The sequence below is a fragment of the Rhinopithecus roxellana genome, chromosome 6 (genome assembly GCF_007565055.1).
Source record: "Rhinopithecus roxellana isolate Shanxi Qingling chromosome 6, ASM756505v1, whole genome shotgun sequence".
NCBI classification, from domain to species: Eukaryota; Metazoa; Chordata; class Mammalia; order Primates; family Cercopithecidae; genus Rhinopithecus; species Rhinopithecus roxellana.
In genome coordinates, this window is record NC_044554.1 from 90,355,285 (window position 1) to 90,376,651 (window position 21,367).

At 41.0% G+C, this 21,367-nt stretch overlaps 1 protein-coding gene across 3 annotated transcripts in view; it reads right to left on the reverse strand.

Moving 5' to 3' along the window:
- ELMO1 (engulfment and cell motility 1) overlaps positions 1-21,367 on the reverse strand; it is a 578,893-nt gene that overhangs the window by 226,540 nt on the left and 330,986 nt on the right. For all 3 annotated transcript variants that reach the window (XM_030931898.1, XM_010356685.2, XM_030931899.1), the window contains exon 15: positions 12,252-12,360. In XM_030931898.1, the coding sequence (XP_030787758.1) occupies positions 12,252-12,360 (109 nt within the window). The remainder of the gene's footprint in view (positions 1-12,251; positions 12,361-21,367) is intronic.

The following is a 21,367-nucleotide window of genomic DNA, read 5'->3' on the forward strand; positions in this document are numbered from 1 at the left end:
GCAAATAGAAAGGTACTCTATTCATGCAACAAACACTTATTAAATGCAGACTACATGTAAAACACTGGGCTAGAATTTAAGATGGAAGATGAATTCCCTATGAGTCTAGTCCTCAAAGGGCTTACAGTCTGTAAGGAAGACAGAATATTTACAACAAAAGTGAAAGCAGTGGGTGATAGTATTGCACCACAGTTAAGGGCAAACAGCACAGGAGAGTCTCACAATAATTCACTCCATCTAATACCTGCATCACCTCAGTCTACTTAACCTCTCCCTTCATCTCAGGTTCCTTATTTGTAAATGGAGACGCTGAGGGGGTTAACAGAGGTAACGTGCTTATTATTGACTCTGGGAATTCTCTGTTACATAGAAAGCATCCAATAAATGGCAGTAGTCTCCCTCTTTTTTAAAAAGCAAATGCTTTCTCTTTTTTTGAGATGGAATCTCACTCTGTTGCCCAGGCTGGGGTGCAGTGGCACGATGTTGACTCACTCCAACCTCTGCCTCATGAGTTCAGGCAATTCTCCAGCCTCAGCCTCCCAAGTAGTTGGGGTTACAGGCTCCCAAAAGCACACCTGGCTAATTTTTGTATTTTAGTAGAGACGGGGGTTTCAGTATGTTGGCCAGGCTGGTTTCAAACTCCTGACCTCAAGTGATCTGCCCGCTTCAGCCTCCCAAAGTGGTTGAATTACAGGCATGAGCCATCATGCCCAGCCAAAATCAGCAAGGGGTTTTTAATTGAAGTTCAAGTGCCCAAGGTTGGGAGACCTGATTAGCACTGACCTTCTAATCTACTCCAGCCACCAGGTAAATCTTTACAACCAAAGGCCCCAGGTTAAGGATGAGAAATAAAAGCATTCTAGAACTTTCTGTCCTCAGCTGCTCCCCTAACCACTGCAGACTCCCTGAGGGAAAACCTGACACTTGCGAAAAGTGTGTTAAAGACTTTAGCTGTGGGTATGCTTCTGTTTTTGTTTTTTTCTCCATTTGTTTGTTTCACTCATGTATATTTTGGTTTTGAAAACTTTACAGTTAGCATTTCGTTACCTTTTCAGTGCAGTTTGACATCCTGATTTCTGTGGTTTTACTTTCTTTTAGTGATGTTAGTTTATTTTACTATCTATTAGAAACTTCTAGCATTCTGCTTATACTTTCCCTCCAATTTCATGCTGCCATCCATACTAATATTCTACTTTTACAACTTATGAGGACTTTGGAGGGTATGGACTGGTACATCAGGATCCTACAAGAAATGCTGATGACAGTGATTACTACTCTGGAAAAAAACATAACCCATAGGTCCAAGCTTGAGATTTAGAAGAGATTGGCATCTCTGGAACCAGGGAAAGATGGTTTTTGCACTTTACACCTTTGGAATGAGACTAGTTACTTTGATACTCATTTTACTGATGAGACTTGATGGTGCCATCCTGCAAACTGCCTCCGTCATTGATTGGAATCCTGTTACATTTGTGATTTTGTTTTATGATGTTTCTCCTGCTATAAGACGCTTGCATCCTGAAATTAAACTTCCTCATGTATATAAGCACTGGGATTTTAGGAAAACGACATCCACCAGCATTGGAAAAGACTAGAAGGGAAGGTGGATGTAAGTTTCATCCAAGAAAGGTTCCTGACAGCAACACCGTGGACCTGCTTTAGGGAGAACTCGGCAGCAGTGAGTCTCTCTCAGATCTCTAAGGGCAAGCAGAGGTGCTCAGCCAGACTCCGGACACCACTTCCAGATGGAGCCTCGCTCTGTGGCAGCGGAGTCCCTTCCTTCTCCACAGCCTTCCCGGGCAAGCCTCCTGCCAGGCAGGGCTCCAGCACCTTTTGCTCTTTCAGAGACAAGAGGCCGGAGTTAGAACTGATTTAAAATAGTTCTATTTTGAAATTTTCTTCAGGTTACATTTTTTAAAACAATTTTTTTTTTGGCTAAAAGAAACATTTTTATAACAATTCATGACTGTGTGTGTGTGTGTGTGTGTGTGTGTGTGTGTGTGTGTGTGAAGAGAGGGAGAGAGAAAGAGGATGAATGATAAAACGTATGTGGCAAAATGTTAACATAACCATAGATGAACCTGGGTGAAAAAAGAATGGGTTATTTGGGCCAGGTGCAGTGGCTCATGCCTGTAATCCCAGCACTTTGGGAAGCTGAGGCAGGCGGATCACTTGAGGTCAGGAGTCGAGACCAGCCTCGCCAGCATGGCAAAAACCCATCTCTACCAAAAATTCAAAAATTAGCCCAGTGTGGTGGTGCATTCCTGTAATCCCAGGTACTCGGGAGGCTGAGGCAAGAGAATCGCTTGAACCCAGGAGGCGGAGGTTGCAGTGAGCCGAGATCACACCACTGCACTCCAGCCTGGGCAACAGAGTGAGATCCTGTCTCAAAAAAAAGGAATTCTTTGAACTTTCTTGCAAAAAAAAAGTTTAAAAAATATATTTTTATTTACATTCTTTTTCTATTGCTATTCTTTATCAGTTTTCCCTTACCAATTCTCATACCCTTATTCTTTCAAATGAAGTCTAGAGTCATTCTGTGAAGTTTTCACCCTGATTCCCAGTGCTACTGTGGAATGCGATCTGAGCCTGTCCACTAATGTAGAGGAACTTGCATCTTTTTCACATTGTTTTCTTACCAGGAAGAAAACATTTTGCTTCTCTATTTATTTGAAATGTCTATTGTATATTTTGGTAAAGTCTTATATAATTTTCTTCACCTAAGTTTCCAAGATGTTTTCCATTGGGATTATTCCAGAGTAGTTTACATTTTCATTGCTACTGTTAAATAATCTTTTTTTCCATTTTATAACTAATTATTGCTGACATATGGAACATCTACTAAGTTTTGTTTATTCACTATCTAGCTAAACCACATTAGCTTATCCTTTGCTTCTTCAGGGATAGAAAATCTTATTACCTATAGTTTAAAATATTTGTTTCTATTGAGGAACTCTACCTCTAATGTGTTTGTAAGTTTTCCAGATCAAGGAGAAATAGTAATGGTGAATAATATCAGCATCATATAGCATCCCAGTTTAGTCTCAGTTTTTTATGGGAAAGCTGTTTTGGTATCTTCATTTTAAGAATGATGCTAGCTTGTCACTTTCTGGCAGATTTTTCTTTAATGATAAGAATGTGTCCTAGTCCATCATCTTTAATGAATGTATTAAATATTATGAAATACTATTTTAACATTATTGGGTTTAAATTGAAATTAGCATCTGGGTTTTCACATTGAGCTTATTCATGTGAGATGGAGCACTGACCTGTTTCATATTTTCAAGCTCCTCTTGCTTCCCTGAGACAAATGAATATTTGAGCCAAATTCAGTGTCCACTGCCAGCAAATGCAAAGGCTTTTGTAACATGTACTTTGCTAACATTCATCATTCATTTTTTCATTTTGCTTTTTATTTGCCCTGGTTTTTACCATGTATCATTATTTTTTATTATCTTCAAGGTCACCTATAAACCGCCCCAATTTTTAGGGGAAGTGAGGCCAGGAATGAAAGAAAAAGAAAAGAGTATGTATTAATAAACAGTAGAAAGCATAACAAAGAGACACAGAGAAAGTGCTACAGGAGTTCTGAGGATGCTGTAATGCCTTCCCACAGTGAGGGTGAGGTGAGGAACCAGAATGGTCACCCAAACCTGACACTTGAGATGAACCAGAAGTGTTTCTATAAGGCGTAAGAAGACAATGGGAGCCTGTGCCTTTCAACAGATCTGTATCTCTCATTACCAGCTTGGGCAAATCTACCAAGCTCACCTCCTAGCCATGACCTCTAAGAGACAACAGGAATGGATGCTGATTGGGTCCAGCTATGTATCTTTTCAGAAATAATGTAAAAAGTAGTAAGTCCTTAAAAAGCCTAGGGTAAATATTATTTTCATCCATTTATAATTGAGATGTCCTTGGTATAGTCTCCTTTTAAACTGCCAAGTGTAGTTGCTCTCTGCAACCGCTTCCCATGGGGATGAACATTTTACTGCAGTTTCAAAAGTATCTCCAAGTACTGCCTTCTGAAACAAAAACAAAACACCACAGAACTTCAGATTCTTAGGATGCCCACAAAATGCACAGAAACAGTTGGCTTTGCTGCAAGATGTATCTTGGTGTCTCTAAGCTTGTGCATATTCAGGATAATTTATTTCTTCCACAGATAGGGCATTTTGCAGTTAACAAAGCACTGTTAACTTACATTGCCTCACCTGATTCTCAGAAGAGAATGATGACGATGACTGATGATGATGACGATGATGACTGATGATGATTGATGACGATGATATCCCCAAGGTACAGATGGGGATACTAAGGGGCAAGATGAAGATTAACCATCATGGCAAAAGCCCTCACATCAACTATCCCTATCACAAGGGTTTCTGATTCTGAATGCAACAATCTAACATGAGGTTCTCCTGCCTTCGAGAATGCTATTATAAATCCCACTATTAGTTTTATAATTATTTAAAACAATCACCTTCAAATGACTTTTATGCTCTCTCCTATGATTATTTTAATTTGGACCAAAAGTATCTGCAACTTCCTAACGTCAGAGTTAGGCTTTAGAACAATTGTTTTGTTTTACTTTCAACTTAAGGTTGAAATAGAATTTAACAGTACAATGTGAAAATTCAGGGCAGAATCAAGATCTGAGAGCATTCCACTTTGCATAGAGCAAGAGTACAAGCTCATATTTGGAAGAAAAAAAAAAAGGTCCTTAAGAGATTTAATTGTTAAAAGCTAATTTTCTTGAGTTTTCTTTAGCTAGAATGTTTTGCCCAAGAATGAAAGTGATGGATGATACTTCTCAAGGTACGAAAACACCAATGTCCCAGAGTCAAGTGTCTATTCTAATTGCTGCTGCACTCCAAACAGTCCTTCAGGTTGCTCATCTGTGTTATTTTTACTTGCTAAAGCAGAGGTGTCTGGGTGATGAATTATACAAGGTGCTCTGCTCGGCACCACTGGTGTGTTATAATAAATATTGCCATGGAAAGACAAAGTAAGGAAATGGTGAACGTTTTCATAGTGTGTGATGTAGGTTTCTTTCTGTTTTGTTTTGTTTTGTTTTGTTTTGTTTTTTTAAAAAAAACAGAGTAGTAGTTATTAAACTGTAATCTAATTATAAATGGTCAAACAGGTGAATTTGGCAAAACTGTTTCAAGGCTTCAATCACAAATGTATGTTCATTCTGCCCTTCGAAATACAACTGAGAATAACCCCTACACAAAAGTGTAACTGAGGAAGTGGAAATACCCATTTGCTAAAACGACAGTAACGTAGTGGAGCCCTAGCATCTTAGTGATGAAAGAAGAAAGGCATTAAAATCAAACCTCAATTTCAATTTTTCTGCAACCTTTGATACTGCCACATTGTACAAAAGACACTAGTGCATTTCCCCAGTTCTCGGTAAAGACAAAATGACAGAGGGCTATAATCTGGCTTCAATTTGTTATAGTTTTCTGCACCAGTAAGGACACTGCAGAAAAGACTGTAAAGAGACAGAATTAAGGGTTTCAAGTAATTGTTTCTCCCATCTTAACAGAACTCCAGTTTTCTTTAGATATCTAACATCCTGTGGTCACATAACATACTCAGAAGAGGTATCTTGTACTAATGGGTAATGGGTAATGACTAATCCAACCTCTGGACAGTCTCATTCCCTGTCCGTGGCTGGGCGAGGCACAGTCAGAGGCCACAGTGCCAGCCAAGAAAATATGAGAGAAAGTGTGCTGAAAGTCTTCCCCAAACACTTCTACATACCTAGAAGAGATCCACCGGAAGAGATGGCCTCTTGTTCCTCTGAATATGTGAAGGTAGCCATCATCTTGCTACCAGACACAGAAGAGAAAGATGAAAATAACTTGGGTCCTTAATGATACCGCCAAACAGGTATGCTAACCAGCTCTAGGATCTATACAACTCTGGACTTATGCAATACATGTTCCTGGCAGGACATTCTGAGTTGGACTGCTGCATTATTAGACCAGGGCTGGGGTGAGCCTGTACACCATCATCCTCACAAGTTCTGTCACACCCAGAAAATATAATCTAATTGTAGCATGTTATGCCCATAACTGGGACATTTCTTTTCATTATTAAAATCCTTCTATTGGTTTCCACTGCCTGTAAGGTAAAGTCAAAACTCTCTGCATGGCAAATAACTTGTGATGTGACAGCTGCTTCTTCTGCTAGCACCTCTGCCCTTTGCTTCCTCCCTCAAACCCTCCGCATTAACTACACAGAACTAGAATTCCTCGAAGATCCAGATCTTCTAGCCCACCAATTCTCGCTGCCTGGACTTTTCAACAGCTGCCTCCCACCATCCACACAGTCATGACTGCCTGATACCTCTTTGTCTTTGTTAACCCCACACGCTGGTATCTCTTCTTCTCTATCACACCTTCCAAGACTCTCCTTTCCCCAGCCCTACCCAGTTCTTCACAAACAGAAGGAACCAAATATTGCCTCCCAGAGACATGAATGTGACTCAAATGTAATGTTACAAATGGAAAAATGTTTTATAATCATTTATTTATGTAAAGGACCCCCCAGTTAGTGTGAGCTGCCTGAGGATGGAGAATGGGTTCTAAATCCATGTCCGCAGTGAACCTGATCCTGACTCATAGAGGAACCCTAGTTATTAAGTGAATAAATGAATGAATGAGGAAAATAAAATATCTTAGCTCTATCTGACATCAGAATATAATTGGGTAAGGTTCTACCTATTCAGAAGAGAATAACTGACCCATTTGTACCAGAAATCAAGTATTCCAGCCACTCATCAACAATGTATTTATTTATTTATTTATTTTTTTGAGGCAGAGTTTCATTCTTTTCATGCAGGCTGGAGTAAAATGGGGCAATCTCGGCTCACTGCACCCTCCGCCTCCCGGGTTCCAGTGATTCTCCTGCCTCAGCTTCCTGAGCAGCTGGGATTACAGGCGTGCGCCACCATGCCTGGATAATTTTTGTATTTTTAGTAGAGACAGGGTTTCACCGTGTTGGCCAGGCTGGTCTCGAACTCCTGACCTCAGGTCATCCACCCACCCCAGCCTCTGAAAGTGCTGGGATTAGAGGCGCGAGCCACCATGCCCAGCCAACAATTTATTACTTCTTTCAGGACAAGTGCTTTAATAACAACAACAAAAAAATAGCTACCATTTCTTTTTCCACAGCTAGAAGCTGGGCATCTTCTTAATGAGTTCACATTGATAATAAGCGCATGTGTATTTATCTGTGCCATTCCTCCTGTCTTCTGTAAGGGCACCACTCCCTGCCCCCTCCACTCTCACTGACCCTGCACACACAAATATACCTCTTCTTTTGAAGACTTGCTCCTTTCTTGAAATAATCTGTTTTCACGCTGCTGCTAAAGACATACCCAAGACTGGGTAATTTATAAAGAAAAAGAGGTTTAATGGACTCACAACGCCCCGTGGCTGGGGAGGCATCACAATCATGGTGGAAGGCAAAAGTCAAGTCTTACATGGCAGCAGGCAAGAGAGAATGAGAATGGAGCAAAAGGGGTTTCCCCTTATAAAACCATCAGATCTTGTGAGACTTATTCACTACCACGAGAACAGTACAGGGGAAACATCCCTATGATTCAATTATCTCCCACTGGGTCCCTCCCATAACACGTAGGAATTATGGGAGCTGCAATTCAAGATGAGATTTGGGTGGGGACACAGCCAAACCATACCATCTTGCAATCTTCAATCATGTTCTTCTGACTGGGGCTGCCAATTACCCAAGCCAGGCTATGGGGATATGTGACCATGTCCAGGTCCCTAAGTATTCTTCTTCGTAATTTCTGTAATTGAAACTGAGAGAAAATATGTCTTGCTCACAAAAGAGCCTCATGAAAAAAGCAGGTTAAAAAGAAAAATTTAACCAATATATACAAGATAAAGAAACAAGGGACACTGTTCCAGTCCCTAGATCCAGCTGTTGCTTATGCCAGAGCACCCTCCTCGCCTCACTGAACTTTTAGTTTGCTCATGGAGAGTGAGCTTCTATCACTTGCAAAAAAAATTACCAATCTTCTTCTTTTTTTTTTTTTTTTTTTTTTTTGAGATGGAGTCTCACTCTGTCACCCAGGCTGGAGTGCAGTGGTGCAATCTCAGCTCACTGCAAGCTCCGCCTCCCGGGTTCACGCCATTCTCCTGCCTCAGCCTCCCAAGTAGCTGGGACTACAGTCACTCGCCACCACACCTGGCTAATTTTGTATTTTTAGTAGAGACGGGTTTCACCATGTTAGCCAGGACAGTCTCGATCTCCTGACCTCATGATCCCCCCACCTCAGCCTCCCAAAGTGCTGGGATTACAGGCATGAGCCACCACATCCGGCCCCAAAAGTACCCATCTTCTAACTAGGACAACATCCATTATCTCATTTAAGGCTCCAACCAACTGTGCGCAGCATGTACCATCTTTATCTCTTAAATAAGGAACCAGAGGCTCAGAACAGGGAAGAAACATGCCCAAGGCATAAAACCAGTGACCAAGATGGGTCATTCAGATGCCCAAAGGCAATCACTCTACTTTCTTGCCTCTTTCTACACTGTCTCTCTTTTTTTTTTTTTTTTGGCTTCCTAAATTCCAGTTTGAGCTCAGTAAACTCAGACATTATGCAAGCAAGTAGGTCTTCCCTTCACTAATAAACATAGATGCCATTGCTCTTGATTAACTCCTGAGAGTGTTACAGACTTCAACTGAATAACCTTGACGAAGTGCTCTGAGAATGTAAACAGACATTATTTTGGACCATGCTATTAGAGGTAATACTTGCTTCTTGCAATGTCAATAATTAGGAAGCAGGAAATAGTGTGTTTTTCTTTTAAAACAACCTTAGAAAATGGTACATAAATATTTGGTATTAGTAATTAATTGAACATTAATATATTTGCTTTAGACACCAAAATATAATTGGTATTTCAAAAGTGGGTTTCCTCAAGAGACCAAAAATTAAAATCAAAAGAGAAACCCTTTCTAGAAAATTGGATCTTTCTACTTTTGTAAACATCCTTTCTCTCCACCAGTTAGAGTTTTAATTGAGTATTTCTTTGGTCTTAGCACTTGTTTATAGAACAAAAGTGATCATAGTCTTCAAGATTAATTATTAACACAAATCTGAGAAGTGCTCAGAACCATGAACTTAGGAATGGAGAAAAACAGACATATATAAGCCAAGTGAAGATAGATTTGTGTGTAAATCTAATTTTCCTCAGAAGAAAAATAGGCATTTCTTTCAACATAAGGGTGTATTCAGATTAGCTCTGCATATTAGTAACTTATTTAATATGGCAATGGGCAAAAAGCAATCAATTAAAAAGCAATTTTGCTCTTACCACAGGGTGTTTTATCATTTGATATCTAGCATTCAATCGGAATGTAACATTCTTTTAATATTTTATGAGCAGAAAACAACTCATTTTGGCAGTAGGCTTCAGAAACATGAGTGTTTTTTGTAAGCCTTGACAAATTTCTAGAATGGGCTTTGCAGATGATGGCAAGCGACAAGTCAAACTAAAAACTTAAACTTACAACTATTATAACATTGGGGAAATTATGCTTCAGGACAGATGATGGGCATGTGTTAAAAAACATAATGACAAAAGTCATAGGAAAAAGTATCAGTCCCAGCTCAGTCTCCCACTTTCTGAAGTGTGTAGGAAGTTTTCTGAACTCCCTCAGGGACAAGGACCACATCTGGTTCCTTTGTACCTGCAGTGTCCCTCATAGTCTGTGGCATGTTTTAAGTACTGGATAGATTTCATTAAACAAATTAATAAATGTGTTTGTCATCTTAGGTGAAGAGAGACTGCTTTGACAATGCCAGGCCTCAGGTGTCCAAGCCCAGTCTCAATGCAGAGACCAGGCCTGAGTGAGTTGTGGCAGAATGTTGGGAGTCTTCTCTCCACCAGAAGGTGGGAGATGGAACAGTCTTCAGTGCATTTCCAGGGACCCACAAGGTGTTTGCCTTCATCTCCACTCTGTTATTTCAGCCCACAGAGTTCTGTCCTGATTCCTGGATTGACCACCAGATACTCAAAAGGCCAGGGTGCCACTCTACACCTGCCAGAGGTCAAGCCCTATCCCCTATTCTGTCCCTACCCCATCCCCAAGCACAAAATGAACACTCACCTGAGGAGGACTACCTGCCCAGACTCTTGCCAGCTGAGGTCCCCTCTGCCCACTGGATGGGGACCCAGTGACCCAGAGGCCAGCCCACGTCAGGGTCATGTTTAACCTGCCTGCACCTGCTCTGGAATTCAGCCATCTCTTCCAAGCTATTTCCCCCAGGCTGAATACAAGCTGTTCCCAAAGAGCTTCTCTCACTGAGATCACTGCAATTTCAGCCAGAAAATGAAGACAACTACTCAAATCATCACCTCAAATACTACCAATCCACTTCTAGACAGTCCGCTCTGGAGAGAACCTGGAGGTGTAGGAGCACAGTGCGGTTTCTGAGTAATTCACTCAGGGACACAAGGCCTAAAGTAGCAGAATTGAACTCAGTTCCCCTTTATCACCAGCAGTCTCCACCTCCTACACCAGATCACTCTTCTTTGTTTACTTTTAGCAGGACAGACATATGTCCCTTGGGCAAAGGAGAAGAGCAAATAGCTGGGCATGGCACGTCACAGAACATAAGTGAAGGCACATAGACAATGTGCCTTCTGCTGCCATCAAGATCAGGATAAACAGCTAAAGGGTGTCATCAGAAAGGAGGGGACAACGAAGGGCAGTGCAGAACAGTACCTTGGACACAGAAATACCCATCTGGTAGAACACCACTACTCACTCCAGTTCCTGAAAATGAACTAGATGGTCCAGACATGCTTTCCAGCCAGCAGCTTTCACCAATTTCCCCCATGAAATTGAGATAAACATGAAACAGTCACAGTTATCAGGTGGAGAAATTCAACAGTATTTGTTTGATTTAGGACTTACATCCTTAGGCTGAGTAAACAGTAAGAGATACTGAAGACTGAAATCTCAGCGAGTTAAGTGTAATTAGGGAGTGAGAAGGATAACGCAAGTCAAGGATCCACGTAAACAGAAATGTTCACATTTGGTGAGCTATAAACCAGAGTAGATGAATGCAGAGATCTCTCAGGTTACGTTGCTACTGTTCCAATGCAAAAATGCTCATGCTCCATGTCAACATCGGCTGCTTCCTCCCATGAGCCCTCACTGGAAGATGATAAAGGTTCCCACTTGGCCAAGCAGGCTCAATTTCTTAGTATTTTTCCTTAATAAGTATTAAATTTTCTAGTTTATTTCAGCAGCACCTGTAGTCAGTTCTACACTGTAAATAAAACATAACTCTCTTTCCAACATAATCATCAGATTCCTCCCATTAATCATTTCAGGCCATTATTTTAAGCTCTCAAGCAAGCAACTGAATATTTATGTTTTCACAGTAATACCAAACACCCCAACATTTTTCTGTTGTAAACAGTCTTTTCTGGTGCTCATGTGATGAAGCCTATGAGGAAAGATTTATATGTGTGCTGGTTTCTAAATGTTGGATGGAACGGAAGTAAACCACTTTAAGAAGACTCAATGTCGACAATGATAATGAGGACAGGTTAAATCATACCCACCTTCATAGGTTAAAGCCAAATTATGCCAATGAATGAAAGGCAAGAAAATGATCATCCTTTCTTTTTCTGTATGTACTCTCATAAATTTTGTGATATAAGAAAAAGAGCAATAAAAATATTGCTGATCACATTTTTCATTTTCAGCTACCCATTTTCTTTAGTAATTTCTTCTTTCTTAGAGAAAGTATTCCAAACAACAGAAACACTGGGAGCAAGAGAATTTCATTAAGGTATTCAATTTTTCTTTATAGAGAAAAATTGCTTTGAAAGAAAGAAAAGGATCTACTAGTAGGTTATAAACTGGAATTTTAAAAAAGAAATCCATAGATTATTTTTTCCTCAACAGAAGCAAGCCTGTTTTAATATGTACTCATTTACATGATATATGAAACTCAGCCACAGTATCTGTAAATTTTCTCCATTCCCATAGGTTTTAATCACATTTACTTCCAGAGCAGACATGCAAAAGTATGTATTGTAAACCTGAGCCAAATAATAATCAACCTATGCACAGTGATGACCATAAGAAGCTGCCGGCGTCTTGGGATTTCTTCATACAGGTAGGGGCACAACCCTGGAAGCTGGGACTCTGCCAAGCTTCACACCCATGTGGGAAATAAGTATACTTACGCAACTCGCCCACTTTCAAGATCTCACACAGCATCTTGGTCAGCTCTATACTACTGCGGCCAAAGGGACATTCATGCTTGTCTTCTCGGCTACTGTTCTCAAGCACAATCTGTAATGGGAAAGGGAACAGATTAGAAAGGCAATTCAATTGCGGAAAACATTAAGAATATCAACTTCATTCCAATAGGTGAATACACAGATCCACTTCAGATCCCAAATGAAGACTCTCGGGGCCAGGACAAAATAGTACTCCAAGTATATAGGACCGAAAAGTCTCGTTTTCCCCCACTAAATCTTTGACAACCCTCTTCAATCCTGTAAGAGGATATTTTGCTTGTTGGTTCCCATTTACACAGAGGAGCCTGTGGAGAACGTTTTGGAATAGTACAATAAAGACTTTTTTATTTCAGTGACCAAACAACTCTCTTGTCCTCCCATTTCTATCCTCTTTTCTTGGGAATAGTAACTCCTTCTGTGACTTCAATCTCAAACTTCAACAGGATATTTTCCAAGGAAGTCCATATTCTTACAAGATCTTCACCCTCTGGCATCAGTTGACTAAATCATGCCTGGAAAATGTGACATGATGGACCAATCAGAGTCCTTTCCTGAGACTTCATACTAAGAAAAACTGGGGCCAGGTATGGTGATTCACGCCTGTAATCCCAGCCCTGTGGGAGGCTGAAGCGGGCGGATCATTGGAGGTCAGGAGTTGGAGACTAGCCTGACCAATATGGCGAAACTCCGTCTCTACTAAAAACAACAAAATTATCTGGGTGCGGTGGCAGGTGCCTTTAATCGCAGGTAGGGGGCAGGCTGAGGCAGGAGAATCACCTGGACCCAGGAAGTGGAGGTTGCAGTGAGCCGAGATAGTGCCACTGCACTCCAGCCTGAGTGACGGAGCGAGACTCCACCTCGAAACAAAAAACAGTAACAAAAAAAAAAAAAAAAAAGAAGGAAAGGGAAGAAGGGAAGAAAAAAAAGGAAGAAAGGAAGAAATGAAGAAAGAAAGAGAAAGAAAGAAAATGAAAGAAGGAAGGAAAGGAAGACAGAGAGAGAGAGAGAGAAAGAAAGGAAAGGAAAGGAAAGGAAAGGAAAGGAAGGAAGGAGGGAGGGAGGGAGGGAGGGAGGGAGGGAGGGAGGGAGGGAAGGAAGGAAGGAAGGAAGGAAGGAAGGAAGGAAGGAAGGAAGGAAGGAAGGAAGGAAGGAAGGAAGGAAAGAAAGAAGGCTCAACTATGCTGACGGTGCCCCTGGGGTGTGGACTTAGGAGTTTAGGAGTTACCTGGATGTTGGCCCTTAGAAAAAAAGGAAAATAAAACTAAAATGCAAAGTAAAACAGAGAGGAGAGACAGCGAGAGACCTAGAAGTGTTTGAGACTGATTCGACCTGTTCCTACTGGTCCCCTGTTCCTATAGCACAGCTACTTCCCTGTCTTTCTCCTTTGGTTGCTCAATTCCTCCTCTGAAAATCCTTTTGTCCATCTAATAAATTATCCTCTTTTCTTAAGCTAATTTGAGATGTTCCTATCACTCTCAACTAAGGGAATTACTCTACACATAGATAGAACAAAAGCAAAACAAAATAACAAAACTCTCAAGTTACAAAACATTATCCATATCTAAAGCTGCCTCTCCAAAACTCATCCCCAGTAAGAGTTGTCTGGGACTTCTTTAATAGCTCCAGCACTTTGAATGACCATCTCTCAGTAGCATCTACAATGATGCTGTGCAGTGACTCATTCTGTCACCTCCACAGACTATGAACTCTTCAGTGGCAGGGACAGGTGTTTTATTCACGTAGTCAACAGTATTAATTGAGCACCTATTATTTACCAGGAAGATGGCTGAGCCCCATAAAATAGACAAGGGCCCTGACCTCATTGAGCATTCATTCTAATTGAAGGACATAAAAACAAAAGATGTTAGTTACACAGTTTATCACAAGTGCTATGAAAATAAAAAAAAATAACTTGTTGAGTGACAGAGAGTAGCAGGGAATGCTTGGGGAGGGGAGTTTAGATAACCAAGGGATCAAGGAAGGTTCTCGGACTATTGAGAATCAAGCAATGAGAAAGATCTTGCTATGTCAAGGTATGTGAGAAGGAACATTCCAGATAGAGATGAAGGTCAGAGCCTTTTGAGGTGAGCTTGGCAATGGGCTGGCCTCCCCAAAACATATGCACTCAATCTGCCCAAGCACAGAGAATTTCACTTCACTCAGCCTGAATCACCCTTTTCCTTTTCAGGGAACCCATTCTGGTTCTAACCAGAAATTCCCATTCTGGAAAGCAGGAGGGGAGAACAACTAAGTTCCATTAATTAGTGAATTTTATTTCCCTTCTCAATGTTTTCTATCCGAGACAGCCAGATTAGAGAGCTAATCTGAAGCTCCTGATGATGGGAGAAATGAACTGAAAAAAAGGAACAGAGCCAGAAGACAGAACATAAAGAAAAGACAGAAGACAGGTAGTTTTCATCGGCTCCCAGAGAGCACATTCCCTTGTATTTCCCATTAACATTCTATTAACATTTCATGAGCACATTAATATTTAATGAGGCTGTGGTCTGCATACACTGTAGGTAGAATTACTGCAGCCAATAAATGCTTGGGAAACATTTCCAAGGCACAGTTTATTACCAGGCGCTAAATTAAGTAGTAATTTAAGTAATCAATATGTAAATCAGCTTGGAGAAGTCCTGCTCTTTATTTTTTAATGCACCATCCATCTTATAACATTTACCCACGTAAAGAAAAATAAACCTGCCACCCTCTTGACTGATTTCTGTTGTCAAGGCAGACACAAATACTTAAAGCTACGTGTGTAACTCTTGAGATCAACTTTCTTACAAAAATATTGTAGAAAAGATTATAATTATGAATGCTACTAGTTAGACACTGCTATAGTGAGAGATAATTCTTAAGCTAGACAATAGCTTTTATTTAACACATCGATACATCTACATTCAATTTTGACATCCTGATACTAACCATGTCCATCAGAGACATTTTGAAAAGCTCCATTTGGAAATACCAAAGCTTATTTTTCATCTTTATTTTCCCCCTTACTCTTCAGTTTTAAGAGCAAATATGCTAGAACAGAAATCATAGTGACGTACTAAGGGCTGCTATTACCACTCATCACACGCCAAAATAAGTTTTCTGCATGTTTTATCTGTGCAATATGAAGTTATATTTTATAAAATGCTTCACAGTTTACAGAGTATATTTATATCTTCTCTATCAATTGACTTCCAACAAGTACATCCATTAATAAAGTAGGTATTATCAGTCTCTTAAGAATGCTGAAACAAAAGGTAGAGGTGACTTTTGGACCCCGGAGTCCTTTTTTTTTTTTTTGAAGATGTAGTGTCACTCTTGATGCCCAGGCTGGAGTGCACAATCTCGGCTCACTGCCACCTCTGTCCCCCCTACTCCCCCTCCCAGTTTCAAGCGATTCTCCTGCCTCAGCCTCCCAAGTAGCTGGAATTACAGGCGCCCGCCATCACGCCCAATTAATTTCTATATTTTTAGTAGAGACAGGGTTTCACCATGTTGGCCGTGCTGGTCTCGAACTCCAGACCTCAGGTGATCCACCCGCCTTGGCCTCCCGAAGCGCTGGGATTACAGGCATGAGCCACTGTGCCCAGCCTTGGAGTTCAACTTTTAAGGTCTCCAATGACCAAATCTCTTCCTGTCTCCTTATAGTTTACAAATTGGCTTCACATATATACTACTAAGAAACTCAGTAGATTTCATGTCTAAAGAGGCTAAGGGGACTTTGATCAAATTTTTCTATCTACTTGAAATGGTCTATAAGCCCTGCTCCTTCTAGACAAAGCTATAAGGTTCTGTGTCATCTCAATTTATCCCCTGAAGCTGCAGTGTCTCCACAGACTTTATTTCCATAAATTCCAGGCTTTCCTCTGAATGCTCTGTGTTTCTTGGCACTCTTCTCCAATTGTGTAGAACAGGAACCTATTTGGCTTAGGCATGACCATGAAGTGCTGAGTCCAAGGCCAGCCTCACCCAAGTATGAATCCCTTCTCTGGCTCTCTTGCCCTCCTTGCCTCAGCATACATGGCTGATTTATATTCACCTGCTTGTCTCTGACACAATCTCTCTTCCACTTTCTATTGAAGTTCTCTCTTTTTGAATTGGGAGAGCCCAATTCATCCTGTGTCTCCTGTAGCCAGCCCTGGAGGGCTTGAGGGCTTCTTTCACACCCTGTCACCTGTGGAGGCTTCTCTTCCACTGTGAACCTTTTCCATGTCACTTTGATGCTAACCTAGGGTCAGGCGAGGCATAGTGGCCTCCCCATAGGCCACACCAAGGACAGTGTGTGTGAGGTGGTACTGTCTGCAAAGACAGGGGACACAAAGCAGCTATGAGAAGCACTGATAATGTAGAGACCTTGGACAAAGGTGCCGCCAACTAGAATGAACTTGCACGAGGCGCTCTTTGAGTGATACGAAGACCTTATATAAAACCCACTTCATGGGACTGTTGTGCTATCAAGTCATGCAACAAAGGCAAAGTCCCTAAAACTGCCTTCAGAGAGTTCGTGTTTTTATCTCTTTATTGCGCCCCCTCTTCCTGTTTCTGCATGGCCCATGGCCAACATTTCACACAACAGTTTTACCAGCAGCTAAACCAAAATCATGACTGCGGTGAGACTGGCTCTCTGATGACAGGCTTCTAGGGACTCATGAAAGTAAGCCAGAGGCCTTCCGGTTGTTTTAGCATGAGAGGCAGAGAGAGAGATAAAAGTAGGTCCTCACCTGCTTACAAGAAGAATGCAAGATAAAAAGTCCCATGTGCTGGTGTTTAGGCAGGGCTCTCCCACAGGAATGCAGGGTGCTAACAGTGTGAAGAGCGAACAAGGACCCCACAAAACAAGTCAATGCATGACATGGTGTTTCTGGCAATAAAGTCCTCAAACTAAACTGTTCCAGCCACCATAGGGCAATTGTCCTGAGAATCCTTGTCAATGTCACAAATCTGTTTCCTGACCCACTGCAGATCTTCTCCCATGCTGTATCAACAAATAAATAAGAAGTCTTATCAGTATCAATGAGATCTCCCCACACTCCAACACAGGGTCAGTGTCCCCTTAGGAATAGTATCAGGCAGCTCCCCAGAATAAAGTGTTAGTCCTTAGATCATATCCCAAGACCCAGATCTATTCCAGGGTCAAAGAGTAAGCCCAGTTTTGATTCCTCTTACGGAGACTTGGGCGTCACAGGGGAGTCACTTCTCCTACATTCTCCCTTGGTGCTAATGCTAATGATGATTGGTGCCAAGAAAACTGAAGACCAGCATGAGAAAGAACCCTGAGTTGCCTCAAGGGGGCTGCACAAGAGGTTACTTGTGATCATCAATTTCAATCAAGTCCAGAGAATTAAACAAACATGTCCAAACTCTAATAGGATGGTTTTAAATGAGCAGAGAAAGAACACTAAAATTATAGAAAGTGTGCCAAGTGGACAAACCAAATGGAACAGATCAGAACCACAGGCTGCTAGTTCACCAGATCTGCCTAGAAAGGAAGTGAAGCCTGGAAGTAAATAAACCCAAAAGAAAAAAAGCTTTAGGGGTGCTATCAAGATGGCAGCAAAAGGCAACAAACAGCTAACAGCTAACATTTATGGAAAGCATTTCTCTCCCAGGCCTTCTTCGAAGGGCTTTGTACAGATTGTCTCATTCCACACACGTACCAGCACATGACAAAATACTAAGCCATCTCACTTTACAGATGAGGAAACAGAGACAAAGAGATGTGTCATTGATCCAAGGTCACACAGCACAGAAATAAATAGACCCAGCATGGAAGCTTAGGTGGCCTAACCCCAAAGCATATATTCTTGGTTACCAATTCCTATTGAATACAGAAAGGGTGAAATATTACAGTAATAAAGCTTTGAGCAGGAAAGACCTTCATGGAGTCACAAAGGAGTGATCAGCACTGTGGCTCTGGACAGAAGCAAATTTCCTGGATCTATTTCTAACAGACAAAATCAACTTCTTGGTGACTTTGTACATATCCCTTAACCTCAGTTTTCTCCATAAAAATAGGGCAGGAATACGTATCCATAAAGGGTTGTAAAGATTAAATGGGAAAACAAAATGGAAATAAAGATTTCCTTAGTGCCTGAAATACCTCAAACACTTGATGGAGACAACTGATACTAATATCACGATAATAATTACATAAGCTCTTGTTCCAAGGTATTACTCTTTGCATTTCTGAAATATTCGTATAGTTCTTGGGAAAATCTGTCCAAAAAAAAAAAAAAAAAAACACACACACACACACACACAACAGAAAACAAAACATGGTTGCTGTAGCGGTTATTAATCTTGTTTGTTGTGATAAAGTAAGGACTTGGGTGAAATAAATAATATTTCCTTCTTAGATGGGTTTCCTCAAGTTCTTTTAGCATCTCTTTAGAAAAGTGTGTCTTTAATGTGTGTCAGAATCACCTGGAGAATATATTGAATGCAGGCTGCTGGGAGGCTCCCCTAGGGTTTGATTGAGAAGGTCTGAGGTGGAACCCACAAAAATAAGTAAGTCAGTAAACCAAGTCCCAAAGTTTTCTGAGACAATGAGGGGACTGAGGGAGAGAGTTAGAAAAGGATTTAAGAGAATATTTAAAAGTTATTTTCAGCAGCATGCTCTTAACTAAAAACTCCATTCCCTCACCTTCCCTGAGCCTTAATTGGTCATCTAGAGAGAGGCAGCCATCCATGGTTTGTCCAGGCTGCGGAGGCCTCAGGCCTTTGGACAGGGCCAGTGCTGCCAGGCAGCTGAGATGGGCTTTCAGAAGATTGGAAATGACCAAGTTAAGAATGTGAGTATAACGGACCATCAGGGAAAAGGACAAAAAACTTAAAGCGATATTTCCAAGAGCCAAATAACAATGCATCCCAGGAAAAGGAGAAAAAGAATGTATTAATATAATGGGTCAGACTGTTAAAAAAAAAAAAAAAAAAAAAAGGAAAGAAAAAAGAAAGGCACACAGGGAACCAAGATAAATAATAATCTGGACAAATGAGAGGAATGGTATAAAACCCAGCTAATGAGGTGAAATGCTTCCAGAATAAAATTAGGCAATTGCACATACAGAGGCATAATAAAGGCCATAAATATAAAATGGCAAGGAATTGACTGGGTAATGGTATAGTAATTAAAGCCTGGAGGTTCATAATAGACCTCAAATTGAACATTAATCAACCAAAAAAGAAATGCTCCCTGTACAACAAAAGCAGGATGTGTAAATACACAGAGCAATCACAGCCACGTTTTGCTGAAAGGTCCTCCCTTTGAGCATCACATTGGGTAGCACAAAGAGGCCAAAGGATTAAATAATAGCAGAATGACTTGTGTTTGTGCCTGCACAACATTACTGAGGGAAGCCGAGCTCTGTTGACTATTCAAAGGCCAGGAGGTATCAGGGGCAATCCTCCAGCTGACTCCCCCACCAAAGAAGCTAGGCTAAGAAGATCTCCCCTTTTATGCCAGGACATGTGGGCGCAAGGATGGGTACAGGTGTAGTGGGCACCTGTAGGCTTCACTCCAGGTTTATTTAAAGCAATAGTTCTCTAACTTGAACTTCTATTAGAATCCTCTAAAAGTTTATTAAAATGCAGATTGCTGGACTCCACCCCCAGAATTCTGATCAGACATTCTGGGGTGCACTCACGAATCTGCCTTTCTAACAAGTTCCCAAGTAACACAGATCTGCTATTTTGGGACCACACTGTGGGAACCACTGACTTAAAGGTCTGTCACATGTACACTCCCAATTTCCATCATTAGCAAACCTTTTGTTTTTAAAGACATGTAAAGCAATGAAAGTAGAAAAAGAAATAAATCTGATTGGTTTTGGTTTGTTTTGTTTTTCCTGTGACTAATAAAAAAATCATTAATAAGAATCAAAATCCATAGAGAGAGAAGGCAGAGAGAGAATGGTGGTTGCCAGGGGCTGAGAAGAGAGAATGGGGAGCCACTGCTTAGCAGGTATGGGGTTGATTTTTGGGATGATGATGATGATGATGTCTTTGGATCTACATAGAGGGAGTGATTGCACAACACTGTGAATGTACTAAATGCCATTGAATAGTTTACTTTAAAATGGTTAATGTTATGGCATATGCATTTCATCTCAATTAACAAAAAAGAGTTAATACATATTAGATTATTACCATGTGCAAACTCTCAAGTGTTTAGCTCATTCGGTCCTTACAAGCCATTGATCTGGGATGATGATGTCGTCTTTGGATCTACACAGAGGTAGTGATTGCACAACACTGTGAATGTACTAAATGCCATTGAATAATTTACTTTAAAATGGTTAATTTCATGGCATGTGCATTTTATCTCAATTAACAAAAAAAGAGTTAAGACATATTAGATGATTACCATTTGCCAACTCTCAAGTGTTTAGCTCATTTGGTCCTCACAAGCCATTGAAGCGGGACTGCATTTTACAGATGAAGAAGCCATGCATTAGAGCTTAAGTAAGTTGCATGCTGTTTAGGAGGAACACTGCTATGGTTTGAATGATGGTGCCCTTTCCAAAGTTCATGTTGAAAATCCCCAGTGCAACAGTAATAAGGGTGTGGCCTTTGGGAGGTGATTAAGTCATGAGGGCTTCTCTCTCATGACTGGGATTAGCACCCTTGTAAAAGAGCTTGTGATTGAAAGGAGGCTCTCACTTGCCCTCTCTCCCTTCTACCATGAAAGGACATCATGCTCCTCTCCTCCAGAGGATGTGGCACCAAGGCACCATCTTCGAAGTACAGAGCACAGCCCTTACCAGACAACAAGCCTGCTGATCCCTTAATCTTGAACTTCCCAGTCCCCAGACCCATAAGAAATAAATTTCTATTGTTTATAACTTACCCAGTCTATGGTATTTTGTTATAACAGAAAAAGAGACTAAGACACTATAGGTGTTGGCTCAGAAATGGCCCAGGACGACAGTCCTACAGGACATCCAAGGACAGGACATTGGGTGTGCCCTGTCATACAAAGGGGAGCAAAGTGTGGCATTCATACAAAGTCCTGTGGTATCCTTGAGGTAGAACTCCTCTACTGCATACTCTTTAATGCAAAC